At 40.6% G+C, this 27,256-nt stretch overlaps 1 protein-coding gene across 1 annotated transcript in view; it reads right to left on the bottom strand.

Annotated features, from left to right (window-relative positions):
- LOC105732468 (carboxypeptidase E) overlaps window positions 1–27,256 on the bottom strand; it is a 136,842-nt gene that overhangs the window by 20,125 nt on the left and 89,461 nt on the right. The window contains exons 2-3 of the mRNA XM_021674243.2: window positions 20,484–20,680; window positions 17,210–17,377 (exon numbers count right to left, since the gene is read on the bottom strand). Coding sequence (XP_021529918.2) covers window positions 17,210–17,377; window positions 20,484–20,680 — 365 coding nt within the window. The remainder of the gene's footprint in view (window positions 1–17,209; window positions 17,378–20,483; window positions 20,681–27,256) is intronic.

The raw sequence follows: 27,256 nt of genomic DNA, 5'->3' as shown, positions 1-27,256 counted from the left end.
GGACAGCTGCTTCCTCCCAAGCCTAAACCAGGAAGAAGTCAAAACCCTGAATAGACCAATAATGAGGTCTGAAGTCGAGGCAGCAATTAAGAGCCTACCACCCAAAAAAAGCCCAGGTCCAGATGGGTTCACAGCAGAATTCTACCAGACATACAAAGAGGAACTGATACCATTCCTACTGAAACTATTCCAAATAATCCAAAAAGAGGGAATCCTTCCCAAATCATTTTATGAGACCAACATCATCCTAATACCAAAACCTGGCAGAGACTCAACAAGAAAAGAAAACTACAGGCCAATATCCATGATGAACATAGATGCAAAAATCTTCAATAAAATACTGGCAAGCCGATTACAACAGCACATCAAAAAGCTTATCCACCATGATCAAGTAGGATTCATCCCGGGGATGCAAGGCTGGTTCAATATATGCAAGTCTATAAATGTAATTCACCACATAAACAGAACCAAAGACAAAAACCACATGATTATCTCAATTGATGCAGAGAAGGCCTTCGACAAAATTCAACAGCCCTTTATACTAAAAACCCTCAATAAACTAGGTATCGACAGAACGTATCTCAAAATAATAAAAGCTATTTACGACAAACCGACAGCCAATATCATACTGAACGGGCAAAAACTGGAAGCATTTCCTTTGAAATCTGGCACTAGACAAGGATGCCCTCTCTCACCACTCCTATTCAATACAGTACTGGAAGTTCTAGCCAGAGCAATCAGGCAAGAAAAAGAAATAAAGGGTATTCAATTAGGAAAGGAGGAAGTCAAATTGTCTCTATTTGCAGACGACATGATTGTATATCTAGAAGACCCCATCATCTCAGCCCAAAATCTCCTGAAACTGATAAGCAACTTCAGCAAAGTCTCAGGATACAAAATCAACGTGCAAAAATCACAAGCATTCCTATACACCAATAACAGACTTAAAGAGAGCCAAATCAAGAACGAACTGCCATTCACAATTGCTACAAAGAGAATAAAATACCTAGGAATACAACTAACAGGGAATGTAAAGGACCTCTTCAAGGAGAACTACAAACCACTACTCAACGAAATAAGAGAGGACACAAACAGATGGAGAAACATTCCATGTTCATGGTTAGGAAGAATTAATATCGTGAAAATGGCCATACTGCCCAAAGTAATATACAGATTCAATGCTATCCCCATCAAGCTACCAATGACCTTCTTCACAGAACTGGAAAAAACCACCTTAAACTTCATATGGAACCAAAAGAGAGCCCGCATAGCCAAGTCAATTCTAAGCAAAAAGAACAAAGCGGGAGGCATCACACTACCAGACATCAAACTCTACTACAAGGCTACAGTAATCAAAACAGCATGGTACTGATACCAAAACAGAGATATAGACCAATGGAACAGAACAGAGGCGTCGGAGGCGACACAACATATCTACAACCATCCAATCTTTGACAAACCTGATAAAAACAAGCAATGGGGAAAGGATTCCCTGTTCAATAAGTGGTGTTGGGAAAACTGGCTAGCCATATGCAGAAAGCAGAAACTCAACCCCTTCCTGACACCTTACACTAAAATTGACTCCAGATGGATTAAAGACTTAAACATAAGACCTAACACCATAAAATCACTAGAAGGAAACCTAGGCAAAACCATTCAGGACATAGGCGTAGGCAAGGACTTCATGACCAAAACACCAAAAGCATTGGCAATAAAAGCCAAAATAGACAAATGGGACCTAATCAAACTCCACAGCTTCTGCACAGCAGAAGAAACAGTCAATAGAGTGAATCGGCAACCAACAGAATGGGAAAAAATTTTTGCAGCCTACCCATCTGACAAAGGGCTGATATCCAGAATTTACAACGAGCTAAAAAAGATTTACAAGAAAAAAACAAACAAGCCCATTCAAAAGTGGGCGAAGGATATGAACAGATACTTTACAAAAGAAGACATACATGAGGCCAACAAGCATATGAAAAAATGCTTATCATCACTGGCCATTAGAGAAATACAAATCAAAACTACATTGAGATACCATCTCACACCAGTTAGAATGGCGATCATTAAAAAATCTGGAGACAACAGATGCTGGAGAGGATGTGGAGAAATAGGAACACTTTGACACTGTTGGTGGGAGTGTAAATTAGTTCAACCATTGTGGAAAACAGTGTGGCGATTCCTCAAGGACCTAGAAATAGAAATTCCATTTGACCCAGCAATCCCATTACTCGGCATATATCCAAAGGATTATAAATCGTTCTACTATAAGGACACATGCACACGAATGTTCATAGCAGCACAGTTTACAATAGCAAAGACCTGGAACCAACCTAAATGCCCATCGATGATAGACTGGACAGGAAAAATGTGGCACATATACACCATGGAATATTATGCAGCCATTAAAAACGAGGAGTTCACGTCCTTTGTAGGGACATGGATGAACCTGGAAACCATCATTCTCAGCAAACTGACACAAGAACACAAAATCAAACACCACATGTTCTCACTCATAGGCGGGTGTTGAGCAAGGAGAACACATGGACACAGGGAGGGGAGCACTATACACGGGGGTCTGTTGTGGGGGAGTGGGGGGGACAGCGGGGGGGTGGGGAGTTGGGGAGGGATAGCATGGGGAGAAATGCCAGATATGGGTGAAGGGGAGGAAGGCAGCAAATCACACTGCCACGTATGCACCTATGCAACAACCTTGCATGTTTTTCACATGTACCCCAAAACCTAAAATGCAATTAAAAAAAAAAAAATTATCCTATTTTCACATAAGCTACTCTTAACTGTGGAAAAGCGTGATTTAGAGTAGGAAGTTGTTTTTGTTATTTTTCATTTGGTTGGTATATCTTATTTTTGCTAAAAAAAAAAAAAGTTCATTGTAGAAAATGTAGAGCAGATGGACAAGAACAAAGAAGAAAATTTAAATTACCCATAATTTTACCACCTAAAGATACCCACTACTAACATTTGTATAGATCTCTTTTTCAGTCTTTTCACAATGTATTCATATAATTTTTAAATGTGATCATTTATATACCATTTTAGATACTGCTTTTTTTGCTTGACAACAGATAATGAACACCTTTTCATGTTATTAAATACCCTTCTAAAATAATAGTATAATGGTTGAGTGCTAGCAATGTTCGGATACACCATTCTTAAATACTAATAAAATGATAGCTAATACTTATTAAACACCTTCTGTGCGAGGCATTGAATTCTCCCATTCACTCTGTGAAATAGGGACTACATTTTCCCCCATCTTACAGATGAGTAAACTGAGATATAGAGAAGTTAGGGAACAGCATGAAGCCCTTCAGTTGGGAGTGGCAGAGCCTGGACTCAAGCCCAGCCAGTCTGGCTCCACAGCCACTACACTAGGACTAGTAATCTCCAAGTGGTGATACTGTGTTATTTATATTTTAAAAAATAAGGCCGGGCGTGGTGGCTCACGCCTATAATCCCAGCACTTTGGGATGCCAAGGCGGGTGGATCATGAGGTCAAGAGATCGAGACCATCCTGGTCAACATGGTGAAACTCCGTCTCTACTAAAAATACAAAAAAATTAGCTGGGCATGGTGGCGCGCGCCTGTAGTCCCAGCTACTCAGGATGCTGATGCAGGAGAATCGCTTGAACCCAGGAGGCGGAGGTTGCGGTGAGCCGAGATCGCGCCATTGCACTCCAGCCTGGGTAACAAGAGCAAAACTCCATCTCAAAATAAATAAATAAATAAATAAAAATACTGTGAACGCCTTTGTAGCTACCATTTGTGCAAATTCCTTAGAGAAATCCCCAGAAATTGAATGACTTAACCAAAAGCTAAACACATTTTTAGCTAAAAAATGTTTAGGTTAAAATTTATATTATCTAAAGTTGTTTACATTTAAAAATGTATTCCAAACTGTATTCCTATAAGGTACAGAAATATAACCAGCAACAGTACAATAAACCTTCTTTGGCTAATCTTTTTAAAAACAATGGAATTATTATGTGTTTTAAAGTGTGTCACTTTGACTAATGACAAATAGAATTTTTAAAGTTTGCATTATTTTAATTAACTAATAAAACTAGAACAGTTTTTTAATATTTAGTGATCTCTTATATTTATTCTTTTGTGACATATTTATACAGTTTAATTTTTCTATTGAAATGCATAACTTTTCCTACTGACTTGCAAAAGTTGTTTAGTTAAAAAAAATTAGCTCTCTACTACACACTATAAATATTTTCCAAGTGTGTCATGTGCCTTTCAAATTTCGTAATTAAAACACAGAAAATTAAAACATTTACGTTAAGCACATAATGTCAAACCTATTGATCTTTTATGGTCTCTTTGCTTTTCCATTTCGTGCCTTTGTTCAATAAATATTAAGTGACCCCCATGTGCTAGTGTCTATACAAGAAATTTAGAAAGTTCTATCCCCCTCTAGATATTATATACTTAACAAATTTTCTAGTTTCATGCTATTTAAACTTAAATTGTAGTGTCTAGAATTTATTTTGATCTATGCTGATATTTATGAGATGGATTTGTCTCAATTCCATGTATTCAATAATGCATTCTTTCCACAAGGATCTGAAATACACTTTTACTATATTTTGATTTCAGTCAACCTAAAATAACTAACATGGAAGATGAAATCAAAATATTCTTTAATGCACATGCTTTTTTAAGTGAATTTATGTTTTTATGCCCAATTGCTAACATGACATTGAGATGAGTTTAACACACTCTTCTATAATATTCTGTTCAAAAGTTTTTCTTTTACTACTAAATTTATTTTCAGTCCTTCCCTTTCTTGTACATCTCTCATTCCCTTTATTTTCTCTAACCCAATGACAGATATTGACGGATATTAATATTTCAATAAGTTTAGAAGAGGTAAAAATCACCACGGTTTGGAGAATCATTGAGAACTTAAGGAGGTGGAATTCACCAAGTCTAGGGATGAATTGGGACAGGAGAAGAAGAGAGAAAAGAGTAGTAAAAATAGAGAAGTTGGGAGTACCTGTGGTCCATCTGTTGCGGGTAAGGAAAATACTCTCTGGGAGAAAGGACTGGTTTTAGTGGAAGTTAGGAGGCAAAACCTTACCAAGGCAGACTGTGTCCCTGTGTTTATTATCCACCTAAGAGTGCTCAAATGGCTTGCACAGTATGCACCATATATTTATAACTTGATACAGCCATAAAAAGTAATTCTGAAAGATACCTACCAAAATGTGAATGGTGCTCACTGAAGCTTGTAAGGTAATGGATAATTCTTTCTCCTTGCTTGTATTTGTTTTAATTTTTATAGTAAAATATTAATTTTGCCATAAGAAAACTTTTAAAATAAACTGTTTTTGAAACAAATTGAAAGATGCAGTCCTAAATACACAAAGTGGTGTGAAGCTATCAGGTTTAGCCTACTGCTAGTTCTTATCTCATACACTATTGCTTATATGCATGTTACCAGTATGTTGAAAAGCAAGCAAGTAACTTCTAAAATTTGATAAATTAAACTGTTTCCTTTTGACTATTAATAGAATCTTTTAGGCTGACTAAATGCTGAACCCCCGTGTATTGTAATTATATATTTAACTGACCCACAGAGAAGACTTTGGAGTACCCCTAAAATTGAGCCTTTAACAGAAACTAGAAAAAACCGTGGCCTTTCTTTAAACTCTCCTTTTAAAGATTACAAATACAGCTCAAATATGATGCTCTATAATTAGATGTCTTTGGTTCTTCAATTATGTTGAAGCGGTATTTATTCAGTTTTCTTCACAACTCTAGCTATTAAAGGCAGGGTAAACTTAATAAATGACAGGGTACATTTTAATTGACTCTGCTTTCAGGCCAAGACTCATGTACTGAGCCCAGATAACAGTGGAGGTGACTTCTTGAGGAAGAGCTGAAGAGCAGATGACAAACGACTTAGAGAAAGAACCCTGGGAGAGCAAGAGAGAACTTTTATTCAGAGACGTTCAGAAGAACGAGGAGAGCATGGATCTCAAGCCAGTGGATGTGTCTCAGGTACCTCCAGCAACTGGAGGGCTTTGTAAAAACGAAGTTCCTTCCCACCACCCGCTCCTGCAGCACACACACCCCAGGCCTCTTGGATCAGCTTACATGGGAATATGAATTTTTTTTTCACCACTATACCAAGGAGGAATCTGCATTTCTAAGCCCTGATTCTCCAGTCCACGAAACAGAAGAACAAACCTTGACATTTAAGAATATCTGTAAGGGATATACATACAGATATTAGGCTGAGAAGGGGGAGAGGGAAGAGGAATGTATAATAACATTAATGAAATGCCTACTTTACCTTTTGTACCAGGCTGGGTCAAAACACTGTCTCACACTTACTGACAAAAATGGAAAAAGGTGACGAACCAGACCCAGGCAATATCACCCCGTGATTATGAAGTAGGTTTATTAAAGATTTAGTGTAAAGTAAACAAATCTTGCTTATGTTCCAAAAAGGAACCAGTCTTTAATTTTCATGTATTTTTCTTTAATTTACCTTTATGAAGTCACATTGAGTTTTTTAAATAAAAGCTCTTATTTAAAAATAGTACCATGAACATACCTCTTTTAAATAAGTGTTGCCTAAGCTAGAAATACAAAAACATCTAATACAGAAATTATGCAAATATTCAGGTTCCGCTGGGGAAGGAGAAGGGAGTGCTGCTGGCTAGTAATAATGGCACTTGCACAAAGTTGACAGTCCAATACCTGTCAGTGCGAGTTTATTTCACCATTTTTCTAGGATAGGTGGAAGGAATTATTTTCTTCATTTCTCAGATTTAACAAAGACAGCACAGGCAAGTCAATGCCAGCAATGGGGAAAGCTTGTAGGTTAATCTGAAGACTCAGCTTCCAGAAGTTTTCCATTTCTGTCTCATCCGTCACAGTTCATCACACAGGACTGCCTTCTTTCACCTGGGGTTACCCAGCCTGCCGCCTTCCGTCTCTCCCTCTCCCATGAAAGATAATTTTCAGGCTGAGACAGTGACGTGTATCCATGACTCAGAAGCAGGAAAGCTTAAGTCACTCGCTTATCAGATTCTGCCAGTATCCTCAGCCTTTGGTAGCCTTTGTCTCAGACTGTTGCAGTAGGTGGATAGTCAGCCATGAGCAGGGCAGGAAAGGGTCCTCCCCCAACACCAGGAATGTCAGGCAACCATTAGGTGATAGGCAAGCGGTTGTTAAACTGCCTCTCTAAAATAATAATTAGTTGCAGCAGGCACCAGGCTGTCTCCGAATAGATTAAAAAACTTGAAGCTGGTGATCAGCAGCTTCTCAATAAGATCTCAGGAGTTGGGTGAGTGGGCTCAAGCATGGACACTAAGAGGCAAAATGGCGGAGTCTAACTGGTATACGACCTTCCTCTGGCAACATTGGACCGGTAAGGAAAGAACGCCTCAGTAAGCATGCGCACAACGTCAGTTAAACACACTGCGCATGCTCCCCTTTCAAGCGTTGCCAAGCCACTGCACATGGAGGCGGCGTCAGTAAACACACTGCGCATGCTCCCCTTTCAAGCCTTGCCAAGCCACTGCACGTGGAGGCAGCCACCCCAAGGGAAGAATCAGGGGAAAAGAAAGACAATCCACCAGAAGCATACCAAGCTATAAAACCCCAAGTCGAAAGGTCAAACTGGGCACTTGATCTCTCAATTTGCCCTCTTGGCCCCCTTCCAATGGATTTTACTTTCTTTTATTCCTGCTCCAAAGCATTTTAATAAACTTTCACTCCTGCTTTAAAACCTGCCTCAGTCTCTCACGTGGCCTTATGTCTCTCAGTTTAATTCTTTCTTCTAAGGAAGCAAGAATTGAGGTTGCTGCCAACCCATATGGATTCGTCACTGGTAACATACTTCGGTGCCACAGGACTTGGATACGTTTCCCCGTGGTAAAGGACCTCTATCTCTCACCTTCTTCGGCTGGAGGGATTCAACCCCTGTATGTGCTTTCCTTCTCTCTTTTTGCTCTCCTGCTTACTGGCCAACACCTAGAACAATTCTTCTCAGACACAGTGGCTCTGCTCCCCACAGAGGATCTCTCAGTTCACCCCAATGGGTGGCTTATAGGGGTGGAAGGAACGTGGAGTTCACACTGAGTAAAACTGAGAGACACTAATGGCTCTCCTGGACAGGAGGCTCACAAGAGTGGCAGAACTAAAGCCTAACACTGTGCCATGTCTGGGCTTTCCTCTGCTTCTTCAATGAAAGTCAGCTCTTTCCCCAAAACCTGCAGTGCTATTCGCCTTTTTTCTCTACCTATTCACCTCCTATTCTCCTTTGTATTCTCCAATGGCCTTGTGCACCAGCTACACCCTCTGCCTCAGGGACAAGTCTGTCGCTTGTTTGCTTTCACTTCCCAAGCCATGTTACTTCTTAACACACACTCCTTTGTATTCGTGTGCCCATGGCTCTGGCTGCATTTGTGCAGGGGATACCCTCGCAGATATCCCCTGAGATTTACACCTGTTCTTACCCTACCAGCTCAGATGACCTCCAACTCTTCCCCTGTCTGGTGGCACATTGCCAGAACAGATACAAATTCGAATCTCAGCCCTCATGACTTACCGTATACTTTTTGTCCCTGTTACACTCCAGGGTTAAGTTTTCCAGTGGCTTTTGAAGCACTTTGTCTGCCGGCGTAGGGCCTCAGTGTGGCCCTTTAAGGATCTCACTTACTTGCTTTTTTTGAGTTAGCATCCCTTTGAAAGGAGGGAAAATTCTCCTTTGCCATTCGTGAGCTCTTACCTCAAGCCGCAAGTCCTCCAGAGGTTTCTACTTTATGTCGAGAGGGCAAATAAACGTTGCCATTTCAGTAGCATATGCAGGATTTTCATGAGTCTTTATCTCACTTCCTCCCATGGCCTCCATTTCTCTAATCATTTCCATGCCCTTCTTAACATGCACCAAGACCTTCAAGGTCGTATTTGAAGGGGGAGGAAATCCAGCCCCCTTGTGGCAGTTAGCTGAAAAACAGGCTTCTCATCTACTTAAAGAACATGGGAAGGAAATCTGAGAAAAGAGATAATCATTTTGTTGCCACAATCTTCTAAGCGAGAGTCACCATAAGGTTATGGAGACAAGGACATAGGCCAGCGCAAGTCTTCAGTCACAAAAGACCCATAGGACAGAGATGAAGGTTGGTTCCAGGCTAACAGATTACCATTAGAACAGAGATGAAGAAAAGGTTAGGGGTACACAGTAAGAATGGTTGTTCCAGAGCCCCAAAGACGAACAGGAGGCCCACTCTTTACTCCAGTATCTCTTCTGTTCTCAAGTGGGTAATTGTGATGAGATGGGATCAAGGTTACGGGTACATGGTAAGACTGGCTCATTCCAGAACACTAAGGATGAATGGGAGATGCCTATTAAGGATAATAGGAAAGCAAGAGACGACGCCTGTTTTCCTTTTTCCTTTTTTTTTCTCCTCTGTTCCCTCTTTGCAGATGGGTAACCATGTCTCTATACTACAGGACATGCCTCTCACATGCATCTCAAAACTGGGGGAAGTCTGACTTCCCCAAACCTTAAAACAAAGCAAACAAATAAACAAAAATACTGTTTGGCCTAAAAATGAACTGGGAGAGAATACAAAAGTCAGCCTTGGAACCCCATGCCCTTATGCAGAAAATCCTCAAATCAGCCTCCTCAGCCTTTTATAACAGAGCAGAATAAGGAGGATAGAGCTAAGGAGAAGGAAAAAATGCAGAAACAAGAGGCACACTCGACTATTGGCTGCTTTCTTAGCTCTCCAGCCCCCATTCAGATTACCCTAAAAACACTCCTTCAGGTAACTGCCATTGATGTGGGAAGCCAGGCCACTGGAAGGCAAACTGCCCCAATGGGACAAATGAGAGGAAGCCTAGCAGAGCTTGCCCCCTCTGCCACCAGCTCAGCTACTGGAAATGGGATGCCCTGAGGGCCAAAGGGCCCTGCGACAGAATCCCAACCCCTAATGGCCTTGAGTTGAAGGGGCTCTCTGCTCTGGCTGGCTTCCAAATCAGACTTCGTCATCAACAAGACAAAGCCGAGAGAAACTCCTGGAGGAGTGAAACTGATCATTTTATTTGCCACCTCCAAGAGGTTACTGCCACCTCTTGGAGGTGGTAAGTAAAATTATCAAGTTCCCTTTGGGGTTTAAAAGCACCCTAGTCTGTACTAATCTCCTTCTCTGAGCAACTTTTCTCCAAATTCTGCCAGGTAATTGGGGCAAATGGCACCTCCCCACTCCAAAAGAAAAGATTCACACTCTTTTAGGCAAAAATACGCTTTCCAAGATGGGTGCCTGATTAATATTTACCCAACCTCTAAATTCATCTTTCCCTCTAATAGCTCTATTTCTCCTGGCAAGTTACCCAAATCTTTAACCAATAACTTCAACCTAGTCAGTCCTACCTGAGTGGTATAGAAATAGCCCACATTTATTTAGACAATCCCCAGCAAAAATCTAACTGAGCAATCTCTTGAGGGGAGATAACTTCTACAGTATGCAGATAACCTCCTTCTTCTCTGCTCCCCCTTCACAATCCTCACACAGCAACATGCAGTACAAACCTTAACTTCCTAACAAAAAGAAAATGACTTTAGTCTATTTCAAAGATTATAAAGAGAAAGAGGTATTTTTGGTGAGGAAAGTTATAAAAAACAGAAGTTTTATATGAGAAAGGATCTTGTATGATAAATTCCTGTCCTAAAGTAAAATGACTGGATGTTTAAAAAAAGAGATGTTTACGACAAATTAGAAAGTCCAACCATGTCACAGATGGTCTGTTAGTTGTGAAAAGATTTGTGAAATGGAATTTATTTAAAAAAAAAAAGTTACACAGTTTTAAAGGTTATTAGTCCACTAAATGCTTCACAAACTGCCACTCTGACTCTTAACTGTACAACTTCCTGCCTTCAAAGCTACGTAAGGCCTGGGGACATACCATGTTATACATAGTTAGCCGTGACCCCTATATCTTGGAAAGAGTCAAACCTTATCTGCATTTCTGTCTGATATCCTAAGCTCCAAACCTAGTGTATAAACAGAATCACTTACTTAGCAAGTTTTTCACCAAAAGTAAAAGTTTCTAAGAGTTAACAGTGTAACATGTTCTTAAGACTACTAGGGGCCGGGCGCGGTGGCTCAAGCCTGTAATCCCAGCATTTTGGGAGGCCGAGGCGGGTGGATCACAAGGTCAAGAGATCGAGACCATCCTGGTCAACATGGTGAAACCCCGTCTCTACTAAAAATACAAAAAAATTAGCTGGGCATGGTGGCACGTGCCTGTAATCCCAGCTACTCAGGAGGCTGAGGCAGGAGAATTGCCTGAACCCAGGAGGCGGAGGTTGCGGTGAGCCGAGATCGCGCCATTGCACTCCAGCCTGGGTAACAAGAGCGAAACTCCGTCTCAAAAAAAAAAAAAAAAAAAAAAGACTACTAGAAAAACAATTTTACATGCAAGGCATGTAAGGAAAGTACAATGTGCTTTTAGTAAAAGATTAAAGAAGGCATGGAAATGTGGATTTTTTTGGCCTAGTTTACAGAGTTAAAGGATTTTTTTTTTTAATTAGGAAAAAGCTGAAGGTTTGGGCAAGTCGTGGAATGTTTGTGAAAGATTAATCATGTAAAAAAATTCTGTGCATCACGAATATTCATTGCAGCACAGTTTACAATAGCAAAGACCTGGAACCAACCCAAATGCCCATCGATGATAGACTGGACAGGAAAAATGTGGCACATATACACCATGGAATATTATGCAGCCATTAAAAACGAGGAGTTCACGTCCTTTGTAGGGACATGGATGAACCTGGAAACCATCATTCTCAGCAAACTGACACAAGAACACAAAATCAAACACCACATGTTCTCACTCATATGCGGGTGTTGAACAAGGAGAACACATGGACACAGGGAGGGGAGCACTATACACGGGGGTCTGTTGGCGGGGAGGGGGGACAGCGGGGGCGGGTGGGGAGTTGGGCAGGGATAGCATGGGGAGAAATGCCAGATATAGGTGAAGGGGAGGGAGGCAGCAAATCACATTGCCACGTATGCACCTATGCAACAACCTTGCATGTTTTTCACATGTACCCCAAAACCTAAAATGCAATTAAAAAAAAAAAATAAATTCTGTGCATAATCATATTGGCTAAAGTTAAAGGAGTACTATTCAATTTTTACATAAATTGAAATGTACAACAGAGTTTTAGTAAAGCACTGATCTGCTCTTCATAAGTGTATTATTTGTATGTGTTCCAAATTATGCAAAACTCCTATAATTCTGATATAACTTATCAGTAATAATTATAATTGTTATGCTATATAATTGTGTGCAACAGAGATAAAAATTTTTTTGCCAACTCTGTCTTTGACCGTGGCTGCCCTAAGACTTTTTCTCATTCACAGACAATTGTTGTCTTGTTTTAATTCTCTTTAAAAGGTGGTTTTATAATCAGCTATAAGAGTCTGACAGGCACTCTTGAATGCAGGTTGCTGATAACTTTAAAGATTGTAACATTAGAATAGAGAAAGAACTTTCAGGAATCTCATGGACAGCTGAAATGTTCATGAATATCAGGCAGAACAGAAGTTTACTGCATGGACTGAACTAAAAGAAGAGTAAAATAATTCTTTTATGAGTTTTTGCTTAAAACTATTAATGATCCTTTGTTTTTCAAAGTCAAGAAAACTTTCTTTGGAGCTATTTACAGCTTTTAAAACTAAGTACTATTGTAAACAAAATTTGGAGCATATTTCTCTCAACCTGATTTCTCCAGAATTTGTAAACTATTTGTGAGTATTCTTAACTTATGGCAATATAGTTATTTGCGTAAGTGCAGTAATAATCTGTTTTCTTTTGCAACAGGACACAATTGGAGAAACTGGTTATTTTACCAAGGGTTTGACTGGAATGGCGTTCTTTCCATTAAAGAATCAAATTTGACTTGTACAGCCAATAAAAACCCCTTGGGAAAACTGTCCTCATACCTTGTCTACACAGTCCCTGTACAGCGTTCCTGACCCATGGGGAGTAAAGAATGTCACTTTCTGACAGGCCTAGGAGCCCCAGCTTGTCTTGGGACCTCAAGAGGAAAGGAATTTACCCAACTCATAAAGGTATTTGATGGTACAAACCCATGGCTGGGTTCAAGGCATTTTAAAAGTCTTATCTGAGATTCCTTATGGAATGAAGTTTCATCAAAGCCAATTTAAAAAGAGGCCTATATGGCAAATAATTATTCTTGCTGTGCTTTATGCAAATAATCAGGCCAAGTATAATAGGACTAAAGCTTATTTTGCAAACAAATCAGTCCTATCATGATTTGTTTTTAATAAAAATGAGGACGGGAGAGAGAAAAGTTATGTTTCAAGAACATACTGGATTACAATTCAATAACTTTATATTATATTCTATTCTTATCACTTGTTTTTGAGTTTTTGTCTACAATTTAGACTAACCCTGTTTATTCCTGTGACCCAACCAGTGATCTCTGGCTGCAGCTCAGAAGAAACAAAAGGAATGGGTAATGTAAAAATCTGGATCAATATTCAAATTCTGGGAACGTATTGGAATTGGCTGGCAAGCCCATCCACCGAAGTCTTAACAGGCATGATGACAGCCACCAGTTACCTGAGTGTCTTGGCAGCCTTGGGATTTTTTGGAGCTGTCATCACCCCCTTATTTCATTTTGACATTCTTCTAAATCTAATAAACTAATGTGTCTCCTCTTGCCTTCAGGCCGTCAAGCTCCAGATGATCTTAAGTGAGAGATACCATCCTCTCAGTATTCAAGAGTCACCCTTCCACAGAGGACCCTTAGACTTCCCATCAATGAGACATGACAGAGGCAAAATCCCACACTTGTCTCCAGTAGGCCTGACTGGATACTGTTTTCAGCCAACCCATGGAACCATCCTACCCTGACAGCTAGTAAGAGGTGATGACCCAGAAAACCACCACCACCCCTCTGTCAGCAGGAAGCAGTAACAGAAGAATTACCTTTATCCATTTTCCCCAAAGAATTGGGGTCTTGGACTCTTGAGAGGGGAAATGTTATGGTAGGTAGCTAGTCAGACATGAGCAAGGCAAGAGAAGGCCCTCCGACCACCAGGAATGTCAAGCAATCTTCAGGTGATGGTCAGGCAGTTGCTAAACTGCCTCTCTAACATAATCACTGGTTGCAGTGGATGCCAGGGAAAGGCACTCTCCCAATAAATAGAAAGGTCTAAAACTGGTGATCAGCGTCCTGATAAGACTGCAGGAATTGGGCAAGTGGGCTCAAGCATACTAAGAGGCAAAATGGCAGGGATTAACTGATATGTGACTTTGTAGGAACAGCAAACTCAAGTGAGCATGCATACAACTTCAATAAACACACTGTGAATACAGTGCCTCCCAAGTGCTGGAAGGCCACTGTGCATGTGGACAGCCCACCCCAAGGGAAGAATCAGGGGAAAAGAGACACAAGCCCCTGCTCCCTTGGAAGCATGCCAATCTATAAAACCCCAAGTCAAAGGTCAAACAGTGCACTTGATCTCTCAAGTTGCCTGCCTGGCCCTCTTCCAAGTGTACTTTACTTCCTTTCATTCATGTTCTAAACTTTTTAATAAACTTTCACTCCTGCTGTAAAGCCTGCTTCAGTCTCTCACTCTGCCTATGCCTCTTGGTCGAATTCTTTCTTCTGAGGAGGCAAGAATTGAGGTTGCTGCAGACTTGTATGGATTTGCCACTGCTAACAAGACCAGCAACCACCTGTAGGCTCACCCCATGTTTCTAGAATGAATCCTATATATAGGCAGGAGAGTTTTTTGTTTGTTTTTTTTTCAGACAGAGTCTTGCTCTGTCACCAGGCTGGAGGGCAGTGTCCTGATCTCTGCTCACTGCAACCTCCGCCTCCCAGAGTCAAGTGATTCTCCTGCCTCCGCCTCCTGAGTAGCTGGGACTACAGGTGTGCACCACCACACCTGGCTAATTTTTATATTTTTAGTAGAGATGGAGTTTCACCATATTGGCCAGGCTGGTCTTGAACTCCTGATCTCATGATCCACCCACCTTGGCCTCATGGAGTGCTGGGATTATAGGTGTCAGCCACCACACCCAGCCCGCAGGAAAGTTTTTAAAAGTTTAGACCAATAATCTAAGACTCCGTGTCTCCTGGATCCTTTATCCAGCATCCCAATCCCATGATGAACACCTGTCTGGATCCCTGGCATGGCTCTACTTTTCAGATATTGTGATTTGCTGCTGAGCTGGAATGTGTTTATGCATAAAAAGCCCTCAGCCTACTGTGGGTCATACTCAAACATTAATCATAATTCCTACAATCAAGGGATCAAAATCTAGAATCAAAGAGGAAAACAGCTATACAAACAAATAATATAAATAAAGCTGGATGTAACAATAAGCCCATTCTGGAAGTATAGATGAAGAACACATTAAAAAAAATCTGTCTTGAAGAGTAGAGGATGACTTCACAGAGGGAGTGGCATGGAAGGAAAGAGAAGAGAATTCTAGACAGTTAGAGCAGCAACTCATCTGAAGACATAAAATTGTTAGAAGATGGTATGTTTGGGAGCACAAAGGAGTTGGTATGACTGGAGTCTACAGGGTATCAAAGCCAGGTTAAGGAATAAACCAGCTGGCAGCTTCCAGGGCCCAAGGGACACTGGAATGACCCTGAAACTAGAATAAAATGGAGAAATTGTACTTTGTGAGCTCTGATTTAGGAAAGATACTAGATGTAGTGGACACACAAGAGCAGAAATGGCCAGAACAATAGAGAAGGAACAGAGGGCTTCTAACATCAGTTCTTCACCTTTCCTCCAAGATGGGCTCAATCTCTCCTCCAAGTAATTGAGGACAATATTGGTTCAAAGACGCACCAAATGTTCAGTGGATATGTAAATGTGTCTGCCTAGCCCTGAGCTACACAACAGAGTGTACCAAAAAATTATAATGAAATGGTAATAGAAGTTCCAGGCCCTGGCCTCAAATACTTTATATGTATTAACTTATTCAAACCTTATCCTATGAGGTAGATATTATCACTTCCATATGACAGATAAAGAAGCTGAAACACAGAGAGGTCAAATAACTTTACAAAGTTCACACAGCAAGTATGAAGCCATGAGTTACACGAAGGTAAATCTCTCCCTTTAGAGTCTCCATGCTTAACCATCACACTGAATTTTCACTTTATCCTCTGGACAGTGGACAGCTGGTAAGGTTTTCTAAGCAAAAGGGCAATAATTTGTGTGTGACGATCACTCGCAGATTGAGAATTTGTGAAGATAGAGTTGGGAGAATCTGGACATGAAGCACAAATAGGAGGCCACTGCACCAGTCACAGCAGGAGACCATGGGGGCCCGAGCTGAGGCAGGGGAATGCGTTTGCAGAGGAAGGGAAATGGAAGAGGTATCAGAGAGCTCAGACCACTGAAAGGTGGTAACTGGTGAGCAGTGACAGAGATGGAAAAATCAAAAGCCTTCATGACTGGGGTAAATGAAAGAATAGTGGTTCTAAGGGAAAATATTTGTCTCTGAACAACCTGAGCTTGAGGTCTTGAGTTTCACCAGTTAAAAGGATCCAAGTTAGCTAGTAAAACAGACAAATAAAGCTCTGTGGAAGTTCTGGAGTTAGAGGTACGGATCTGGGAGACCTTTCATAACAGAAGACTCTGAAAGTACAGGTAAGGAGGGAAGCCCAGGGAAGCTCTCCAGGTATCAGGTGAGATTCTGGAGAAGGCCAGCATTTAAGCCCAGGTAGAAGAAACTGGGACAAAAACCGAGTAGTGATTTGAAAGGCAATAGAAGAGGTAGGAGAAAGTAGAGTTTTGTAAAGCAAAGGAGGAGAAAGTTCTGGAAAAGAGAAAAAGAGCAACAGTGTAAATTCAGCAGGAGGAGCGGATCAGATGAGCTAATAAAGGGTCTCTGAGAAGGCCATGGTGACTTTCTATGAAATCTACATCTGGGTTTCTCCCTATATCTGCACCTCCAATCCTCTCCACCTCCAGCCCAATTCTAGGGCAGGACTAATTTCACAGCACCCGCCCTTCCAGTCTTGACTTTCAAAGCCGGAGTTAACCACCCCGTATAAGCTGTACTGTTACTCCTCTGTCCTTCATGATGATGAAGATATTGGAACATATTTCCTTAGGCTAGAGATGAACCCAAGAAGACTATCCACGGTCTCTACCTTTGTATTTTGATCCACAATTTTCTTCATATTTTTCAACAGATGATTATTTGGACCACCTTCTTTCTCATTCACGTACACTATCCTATCCAGGTCTGGAAAGTTCCGGTTCAGATCTATTCCCTGGGCATTGCTTCGACCCACAAACCAGTCCTTGAGCTCACCAGGCTAAAAAAAAAAAAAAATCAAAGAGAAAAATCATCAGTTGCTTATTATTATTGTCACTTTCTATTTAAGGTCTCTATCAATGTTCTTAAAAATAACATACTAACATTATTTATTTCAACAATGCCCTCACATAGCAGCATTTTTACTACTGTACTGATATAAACATGAAAGCATCAGATTTAAAGTACAGTCATGAGCCACATAATGACATTTCTGACCACGACTGACAGACGATACAACAGTGATCCCATAAGATTACAACGGAGGTGAAAAAATCCTATTGCCTAGTGACATCTTGATGGTCCTGACCCTGTGTAGGCCTAAGCTAATACGTATGTTTGTGTCTTAGTTGATTTCTTTTTTTTTTTCCTAAGAGACATGGTCTTACTCTGTTGCCCAGGCTGGGGTACAGTGGCATAATCACAGCTAACTGTAAGCTCAAACTCCTGGGCTCAGGTGATCCTCCCTCCTTGGCCTCCCAAAGCACTAGGACAACCACGGTTGTCTAAATCTTTTATTATTTTGTTTTTGATAGAGACAAGATCTCGCTATGTTGCTCAGGCTGGTCTCAACCTCCTAGCCTCAAGCAATTCTCTCCTCTGAGCCTCCCAAAGCACTGGGATTACAGATATGAGCCACTGCACACAGCCTATGTCTTATTTTTAACGAAACAGTTCAAAAACTAAGAAACCACTAAAAACTTTAAAAATAGAAAAAAGCTTGTAAAATAAGGATATAAAGACAGAAAAGATTTTTGGACGGCTGTACAATGTATTATGTGTTTCAAGCTAAGTGTTATTTAAAAAGAGTCCAAACAGTTTTTAAAGTTTAAACGCTCATAAAGTAAAAACGTTACGGTAAGGTAAGGTTAGTTTATTATTGAAGAAAGAAAAATATTTTGTAGACATTTAGTGTAGCCTGAGTGCACGTTGTTTATAAATTCTATATTAGTGTACAGTAATGTCCTAGGCCTTCACATTCACTCACCACTCACTCACTGACTCACCCAGAGCAACTCCAGTCCCGTGCCTCCATTCATTGTAAGAGCCCTATCCAAGGGTACTGTTTTGTCTTTTATGCTGTTTTCACTGAACCTTTTCTATGTTTAGATACACAGATAGTTACTAGTGTGCTACGGTTGCCTACAGTGTTCAGTACGGCAACATGCTATACAGACTTGCAGCCTAGGAGCAATAGGCTATACCATATAACTTAGGTGTGTAGTAAGCTACAGCATGCAGGTTTATGTAGGTGCACTCTAGGATGTTCATACGATGACAAAATCACCTAACATCGCATTTCCCAAAATGCTTCCCCATGACTTTTTTTTTTTTTTTTTTTGAGATGGAGTTTCACTTTTCTTGCCCAGGTTGGAGTGCAATGGTGTGATCTCAGCTCATTGCAACCTCTGCCTCCCAGGTACAAGCGATTCACCTGCCTCAGCCTCCTGAGTAGCTGGGATTACAGGCACCTGACACCACACTGGGATAATTTTTTCATAATTTTAGTAGAAACAGGGTTTCACCATGTTGGCCAGGCTGGTCTCAAACTCCTGACCTCAAGTGATCCACCCACCTCGGCCTCCCAAAGTGCTGGGATTACAGATGTGAGCCACTGTGCCTGGCCCAGTTCCCCATTATTCAGTGAGGCATGACTGTACTTGGTTATAGGTATTTTGAAAATATGTTCAATAAATAATATTTTAAATGTTAACAATAATACTTAAGAGATATTTATCATCAAATTGCACAGTCAATATATATTCACTAGTAATAAATGACCTATTTCAAAGTACATCATTCTATAATCAGATTTAAGTAAAATATTCATTGCCTCTGTAAATCACAGCAACCTATTTTTTAAATATTCAGAAGAATAAATAACTAAAGATTAGAAGCTTAAAATGAATTTACCATACGTTATAGACTAATAACATGTCTCCCTCTTATGGTCTTCATGAAAAAATATGAGTCTAGAACAAAAGTTCTAGGGTTATATGATTTAAGGAATTTCTAGTTTAAACTCTTCATTTAACTAATGGTGCAGTCTGGAAAATTAGTAGATTTCCAAGGTATTTGTTTTATTTTATAATGTGTTTTCTCTTGTTTTACTGTTAAATTATATCACATGATATAGACATATTTCCCACATTTTTTAAGTCATGGAAGCTTAGATACCTTAGACTTGAGGGATAAAAATCAGTAAGACAGAAAAGAGCAATGATAATCTGTTGCCCATGTGCCTTAAAATTCTGAATATTACCTTAAATATTAAATAATTTAATTTATATATTACTAGAATTTTTCTCTCATAACTTTAGAAATCATATCAATTTTATATTTATTTACAGAAATTCTCTGGGTTTCTTAAGTGTCAAACTATGTCATTGGATCTTTTTAACTGTAGATAAACATACTAAATATTAATTTGAATGTGTTCCCATAGACTAAGAAAATTATTTTAAACTAGAAAAAAACAAATACAATGTTCCCCACCCCTGCCCAATAAAATAGGAACACACACCATATATCTTCCCTTAAAAAGGCATTACTTCCCAGCTTATCTAACAGCAAGGATATATTAAATTATTTTTAGTTAAGAGGTAGGGTTTTTGCTTGTTTTTTAACTTTACTCAGCACATGTAAAAACCAAGAAAACATCAGTAAAACATTGCTCTGGCCAGAAGTATTTCTTCCTTGAATTCAGTAGAGGGCGCTGTGACACTGGCTCACCCAGATCCACTCACGGCGTTACTCTTCAACAAATAGCAGTAGATATTTTTCATATTTGTAGATTTTTAAAAGAAAACTTACCTAGTCACAAAAGTGGATGAATAACTTATTGAAAAACAAAACAAAACACTATTAGAACATCAACTTCTTAAGACAATTTTTCATTCCCAGTCTTTGCTAGAGAAACTTGCCCATCATCCCTTTCATTCCGTATTGTTTTCTTACCAGTCAGTTGAATAACAAATGCATCACTTATGCACTCCACTGCACCATCTGTACTCTTTGTTAGAGGGCATAATTTTTAGATAAACATGTATGTACAAACATACAGAAAATGAAGAAAGCACACCTGATCTGAGCTGCCTGGCACTCACCTGAGATGCTGCCTTCTCAAAGCCATCTGGGTTCAGGGAAGGCATGATGTGAATGCGGGTACTGTGGATCAGGTTGACAATTGTCTCGTTCCCCTTCTGGTATTCATTGCATAGGTACTGGGCCAAGAAAATGAGCAGTTCCCGTCCCACAGCCTCATTCCCATGCATATTCCCAATGTATTTAAATTCCGGCTCACCTGAAAGATCAACGATAGATAGTATGGAGATGTTTTCTGTGACATACAGTGCCAAATATATTGTATACCTACAAATGTGTCATGAATACCTGATGGTTTCTTTTTCCTCCAGCAGTGATGCCTCAAAAAAAATCTACCTTAGACATTAAAATACCCCTTCTATTCCTCACTTCCCAGCTACTCACCCATGATGGACTGAATTGTATTCACCCAAAATTTATATGTTGAAGGTCTAACATCCAACGTGACTGTATGAAGGAGGTAATTAAGGTTACATTAAGTTGTAAGGGTGGAGCTCTAATTCAACAGGACTGTGGTCTTTATAAAGAGATGAAAAGACACCAGAGCCCTCTTTCTCCTCTGCCCAGAGGAAAGACCGTGAGAGAACACAGTGAGAAGGCTGCCACCTGTAAGCCAGGAAGAGAGGCCTCACCAGAAACCAACCTTGCTGGCACCTTGATCTTGAACTTGTAGCCTCCAGAACTGTGAGAAAACAAATTTCTATTGTTTAAGCCAGCTAGTCTGTGGGTATTTTGCTATGGCAGTCTGACAAGACTAATACACCATTTTACCCACAGTAACTCATAATAATAATACACTATGTGCCTCCTATTAAACACTGTGCTTTGCATGTTTTCTTATTTAATCCTGACCAAACATCTATCAATAAATATTATTATCCAACTTCATTTTGCAGATGAACAAACTGAAGTTCAGGCTGCTTAAGAAGACTGCCCATAGTCATACGGCCTGTGAAGCCAGGATTCAAATGCTGGTCTTCTGGTTTACTTAAAAGTCGATGTTTTTATTTTTTGTTTATCATAGTGATTAAGAGGAGCCAGACTGCATGGGTTCAAATCCTAGCACCAATTCTTACTGTCTGGGCTTGGGCAAGTTACTTGAGTTCTCTGTGGCTCCGTTTTTCCATCTAAAAAATAGAGATAACAATAGTTTCTAGCCCATAAGGAAGGTTACTATAAGAATGAAATAAAATAATGAATGTGAATGCTTAGAACAGTGCCTGGCAAATATCAAGTGCTATGTGTTTCCTATAATTATCTTTAATATTATTATTACATCACATTAGCTTGTCATTGTGAAGTTCCTTGCCATACACAATCTAATTTTCTCTTCACAACGGCCCACTAAAATGTGTAAGGCATGGATTTTTTATTATCCTTATGGTATAAATGCAGTCCAAAGATGATATATTTTGCCGACGGTCTCAGAATACTAACAAAAGTCACGTTGCCCGTTTGTGAGACTCTCCTTGCGTTTTAGGAGGAGTAATGAAATTGCAGAACATAGCAGTAAAGTGATCTTAATTAACCCTGTTCTGCTTGTTTCAGCTGCATCCATCCCATGGGCCCAATTTCTGCAGTAGAAAGGAGTCTCCCATTTACAAAACCACTAACACTGCTGGTTCCTGGTATAAGAAAGGAAGTTAGAATTATTTTTCTCCTGGAAATATGTTAACTAAACATTCTTTGCGTGAGATTCCTGAGTGTCTGATTTAAGTGACTATTCACCCCAGAAAACTATGTCCCTGTGGTGACCTCTCAGCCTGAGCTTATGCTAATCTTAATCTAAGGATCAGGTGGGAGCAGGATCAGGGCTATTTATACCCCCCTCAGTTTTCACTTTGAAGGAGAGTCGCTAATAAAACCATCCACAGGGACTTGCCCAGAAAGTACGAGAAGAGATGAGGAGGCGCGAGAAGGGACATTCTCCTGACTTCTGATTTCAAAGGTCCTAATAACCTTCTTCCTTTCTGTAAACTCATGCTGTTTATACCTTCATTTAGTGGATGTATTCATTCGGTTGAGGCACAGGAGAGACTGCAGCAGCCCATTAGAGAGAGTGAACAGGTAGCCAGGGGAAGACTAGAAGCCGGCTTCACAAGGTTTTCTGAGAAGATTGCACCAAGGAGGCATTCTGAGCTTGCTCTCTTCCCCAACACAACTTCGAAGCTCCACATCACTCAGTAAAGCTTGGCCCACCACCCCTAATTACACTGAAAATGTTTATGACTTATCAGGGTTTAAATCTTTTTTGAAATCACTTAAAGAGGAAACAACAAACCCTTAGTCACCAAGCCAACTATGCCCCAGCGTCCGGTGTAGCTAGCACAGTATATTTTGTATTCGAGTTTGAATGCTTTGGGATAGAGCATGCTCCCCCCACTTCTGCCGCAGGCTGCACCATTCCCTATCACCGCTTTACTCTATGTTTGCAACCCCTGATTTTCAGACTCAGAACATGTACCACATGGTTTCTCTCCAAATCTGCAGATTTCTCTCAGGCAAAATCTCCCCCAGTATATAATGGCAATAACAATGCTTTAAGTTGAAGTGAAGACAGGACCACAAAGGTCATTGTATTGAAGATATGAAAGTATGGGGAGGGAAATGCAAGCCACAGATGACAGCAAAAGAAAAGGCAAGTGTATCTCTAACTCCTTCTGTCCTCAGGAATAAATTAGATCACTATGTAATGTTATACGGAATACAGAAGAGCAATGTTCCTTTAAGCCAACCGATATGACTTGTGAGATGGGGAAGAGCCGCATTGCTTAAATATAGCATTTCTTGGACATACATGTGAATCCCAGGGTCAGACACTATGTCAGATGCAAAAGCAAATATGTCAGCATTCCTAAACTGAAGGAATGTAGAGTCTGGAAGAAGACTCAGACATGCAATGGACGATGTTCAGGAGTGAGGCAACAGTGAAGGAATGTTATTCCCTCCAACCCTCTGGCCTCTCTCCGGCTCTTTTCCCTCCCAAAACCACAGTTTTCTTTCTTTTTTTTTTTTTTTGAGACGGAGTTTCGCTCTTGTTACCCAGGCTGGAGTGCAATGGCACCATCTCGGCTCACCGCAACCTCCGCCTCCTGGGTTCAGGCAATTCTCCTGCCTCAGCCTCCTGAGTAGCTGGGATTACAGGCACGCGCCACCATGCCCAGCTAATTTTTTGTATTTTTAGTAGAGGCGGGGTTTCACCATGTTGACCAGGATGGTCTCGATCTCGTGACCTCGTGATCCACCAGCCTCGGCCTCCCAAAGTGCTAGGATTACAGGCGTGAGCCACCGCGCCCGGCCAGCCACAGTTTCCTTTTTAAAACACAACCCTCCTCAGGTTACCTCCACCTAAGAACCCATCAGTAACTTCCCCTTTGCTTTCATGATAAAGACCAAAATTCTCTGCGTGACCTTTAACCTCCACGTGGTTCGGCCTGGTGCTTCTCGCCTCCCGAGGCACAGCCGTTCCCTCCCGTATTTCAGCCGTGCTTCCTTCAGCCACCGGGCTCGTGCCTACAATGCTCTCTGCTTCACACATTCACACATTTTATCCGCACATCCTTCTCAGTGTGGCTAACACAGCTTCCTCGAAGTATCTTCAGTCTAGGTCCGGTTCCTTTGTTATTTTTATTTTCGTTTATTTTTATTTACTTAATTTTTTTTGTTTTTTTAGGCAGAGGCTCACTCTGTCACCCAGTCTAGAGTGTAGTGGCACAATCATGGCTCACTGCAGCCTCAACCTCCTGGGCTCAGGTGATCCTCCCACATCAGCCTCCTGAGTAGCTATGACTGTCGGTGCGCACCACCATGCCCATCTGATTTTTTTGTAGAGGTGAGGTTTTGTCATGTTGCCCAGGCTGGGTTTGTTATTACTACTACCTCAGTCTGAAAATACACATTCATAAATGTAGTTGTTTGATTAACCCCTGTCTCGCTCAGACTGTAAAGTCTATTAGTCCCGGGATGGGATCTATTTTAGCTCACTACTGTGTCACCTGTGCCCCCACGTAGAGTCTGGAACATAGTAGAGGCAGGATAAATACCAATTCAATACATTTCTGGGCAAATGAGCAAACGAATGGCCTTGCTGTTCAATCCCATCCTTGCAGCAGCGTGGCTGAGAGTAGTGAGGTGCAGCTGCACACGCTTGAAACCACTTCTGGAACTATGAAGGGAATAAAGGCGTAACTGAAGGGGGCTTGAGGCAGCTTCGAGGAGGCTGCACCCCAGGTGGAATATCAGGAGGTCTCAATGGCTCACTGCTCTATCCAGCAACCCCAGGTAGGAATGGAAACTCTTCTTTGGGAAGGAAGGCAGCAGTGTTGCGAACAGCCCATTTCCCAAATCTCCACAAAACCTCTCCAGGCGAGCAGCTCCCCGAAGCTATTTTTAATGTAAAGCCTTAACAACAGATTCTGAAGAAACTTTGCCTTCAGAATCCTTCGTACAGAAATAGCAATAAAATTGAAGACTTTAGATTTTGAATGGCCCTCTCTGAGTCAATACATTCTTTACCTTACACTTTTTTTTAAGCAAAGCAGTGACAGCTTTTCATCATCAATTTTCCTTTCTGCGTAAATGGATGACGTTTGCCTTCCTGTTTATGGTGTTTACATAGAAGAACAAGCCCCAAGTTTAACAGGCTGCAGCTGCCAGGTATGAGGATCCGGCTGGTAATGTACACGTCCCTGTGCGTTAGCTCATCTCTCTCCTAGCAACGGGGCAAAGGCAGCATGAAGCACTGCCCTGAGGACACTGGGGATGGTTGTTTTTACATTCATCGTATTTTCTTTACTAATTTATTTTCCTTTTTACACAGTAATCCTGAGTTCCTGATCTTGCGATTGAGGAATCATCATATTTGCACAGGTTTGCACTTTATAGGCTCAGCAAAGCACCTTTTCCCCATTGCATCAGTTTTCCCACAATTTCATGTAAAAATGAGCATTCCAGTTACTTCACATGGCACACGATCATCAATCAAGCCATTATTAAAAGACGATCACTTCATAAACCAAATAATCCAGCGCGGCTGGGCCGAGTTTCTATCTTTTTCCATCTATATCACAGAACAACTAATGTACCTAGTTGGATTTGCAGTCTCATCAGAATAAGATAAGAATAAAGTCTAAGCTTTAAAAATATCCACAGTTTTAATTAAGGCAGAAATAGCTGCATAAATTCCAAACCAGAGCAAAAAAGTGATTTTAAGTCCAGACTTGTAACTCTTATTTTGCCCTAATTTGTATTAATATGATTTGAAATAACTAAATCAGTAAAAAGCAGCTTTAAAGAAGTTTCTTGCCTAAAAAATAAAATATTACTCTTTTACAGTCCAGAAACCCACATCCACGTGGGTGAAATTTGAAAATGGAGGCAAGTTAGCAACGTTCCCAAATGGTAAAAGAAATTTATGCCTTAAAGTGACCAGAGAGCACTAAAGCAGAAGTCCACAGGTCAGAGGGGAGGCATGAGAGAAATGATCAAGGCTGGCGTGGTGGCTCACGCCTGTAATCCCAGCACTTTGGGAGGCCGAGGTGGGTGGATCACCTGAGGTCAGGAGTTCGAGACCAGCCTGGCTAACATAGTGAAACCCTGTTTCTACTAAAAAATACAAAAAAATCAGCTGGGCATGGTGGTGCGTGCCTGTAGCACCTGTAATCCCAGCTACTTGGGAGGCTAAGGCAGGAGAATCACTTGAACCCAGGAGGTGGAGGTTGCAGTGAGCTGTGATTGTGCCATTACACTCCAGCTTGGGCAACAAGAGCAAAACTCTGTCTCAAAATAAAAGAGAAATGGAAGGAGGGTGGAAGGAAGGAAGGACGGAGGGAAAAAGGGAAGAAAGGAAGGAAGAGAGGAAGAAAGGAAGGGATCGAATAAAAAGACAAAAGTCAAAAATAATATTGTCTTCTATTCCCATGAAAAGAAAATTTACTTTCACTCTGTTACTTGGCCCCATGATCAATCTGTCTAACTATCTAGTATTTTCTTCTCTTTTTGGAAATAACAGACAGGCTGATCACTAGGTACAGTAATTGAAGAGATAATTTGAAGACCACTTTCAAATCTTAGAGCCAATTATACAGTGGCCTTCATAAAGGAAGAAAACAGCAGAGGGAAAATATCCAATGGGAAATGAAATAACAAATGTGAATGTGGGTTGTAAATTGTGAAATTCTATGTAAGAAGTGGAGCATCATTATTTAGAAGGAAAAAAAAGTAGGTTAAGGGTATTTTAAGAAAGAACTTGATTATAGTAACAGAATTCTCTCATCTTTTATCCTGAAAATAGAGAAGAAACTCACACTGGGATGAATCTATTCTTCCTCCAACATCAAATTTTTTCCAAATATAGGTCCACTAATTCATTTGGAAGTTATATATTTAACTCACTGATTACATAATTCTTGGAGCCGGTGACAATTTGAAAATACGTGTTCTAGGTACATGTAATAAACATACTGCTGAATAACAATAGCGTAATATCCACAGATAAAACCCCATTTTTCAAAGATACCATAATAAAATGTGCACATAAGCAGTGATTTTGAAAAACAAACAAATGGCTATATAAGCCTCACAATCACTGCACTGATTTGATTTACAAACTGCTATGCAAGCAAGTTGGAAACATCTTTGGAACAGATGGGCCTTTCCATCAATGATCCTCCCTCAGTGGTAAAACTGGGGTTAAAACATTAGTGCCACTAATTGTTTCCCCTTGTTTGACATTCTAACCTATTATAGCCCATAAATCATTCTTGCAGAAACTGAA

This window comes from Aotus nancymaae, unplaced genomic scaffold (genome assembly GCF_030222135.1).
Source record: "Aotus nancymaae isolate 86718 unplaced genomic scaffold, 86718_ANA_hifiasm-v0.15.2.pri h1tg000033l, whole genome shotgun sequence".
NCBI lineage: Eukaryota > Metazoa > Chordata > Mammalia > Primates > Aotidae > Aotus > Aotus nancymaae.
Note: the sequence above shows the minus strand (reverse complement) of the source record. Positions and strands in the feature narration are given on the sequence as shown.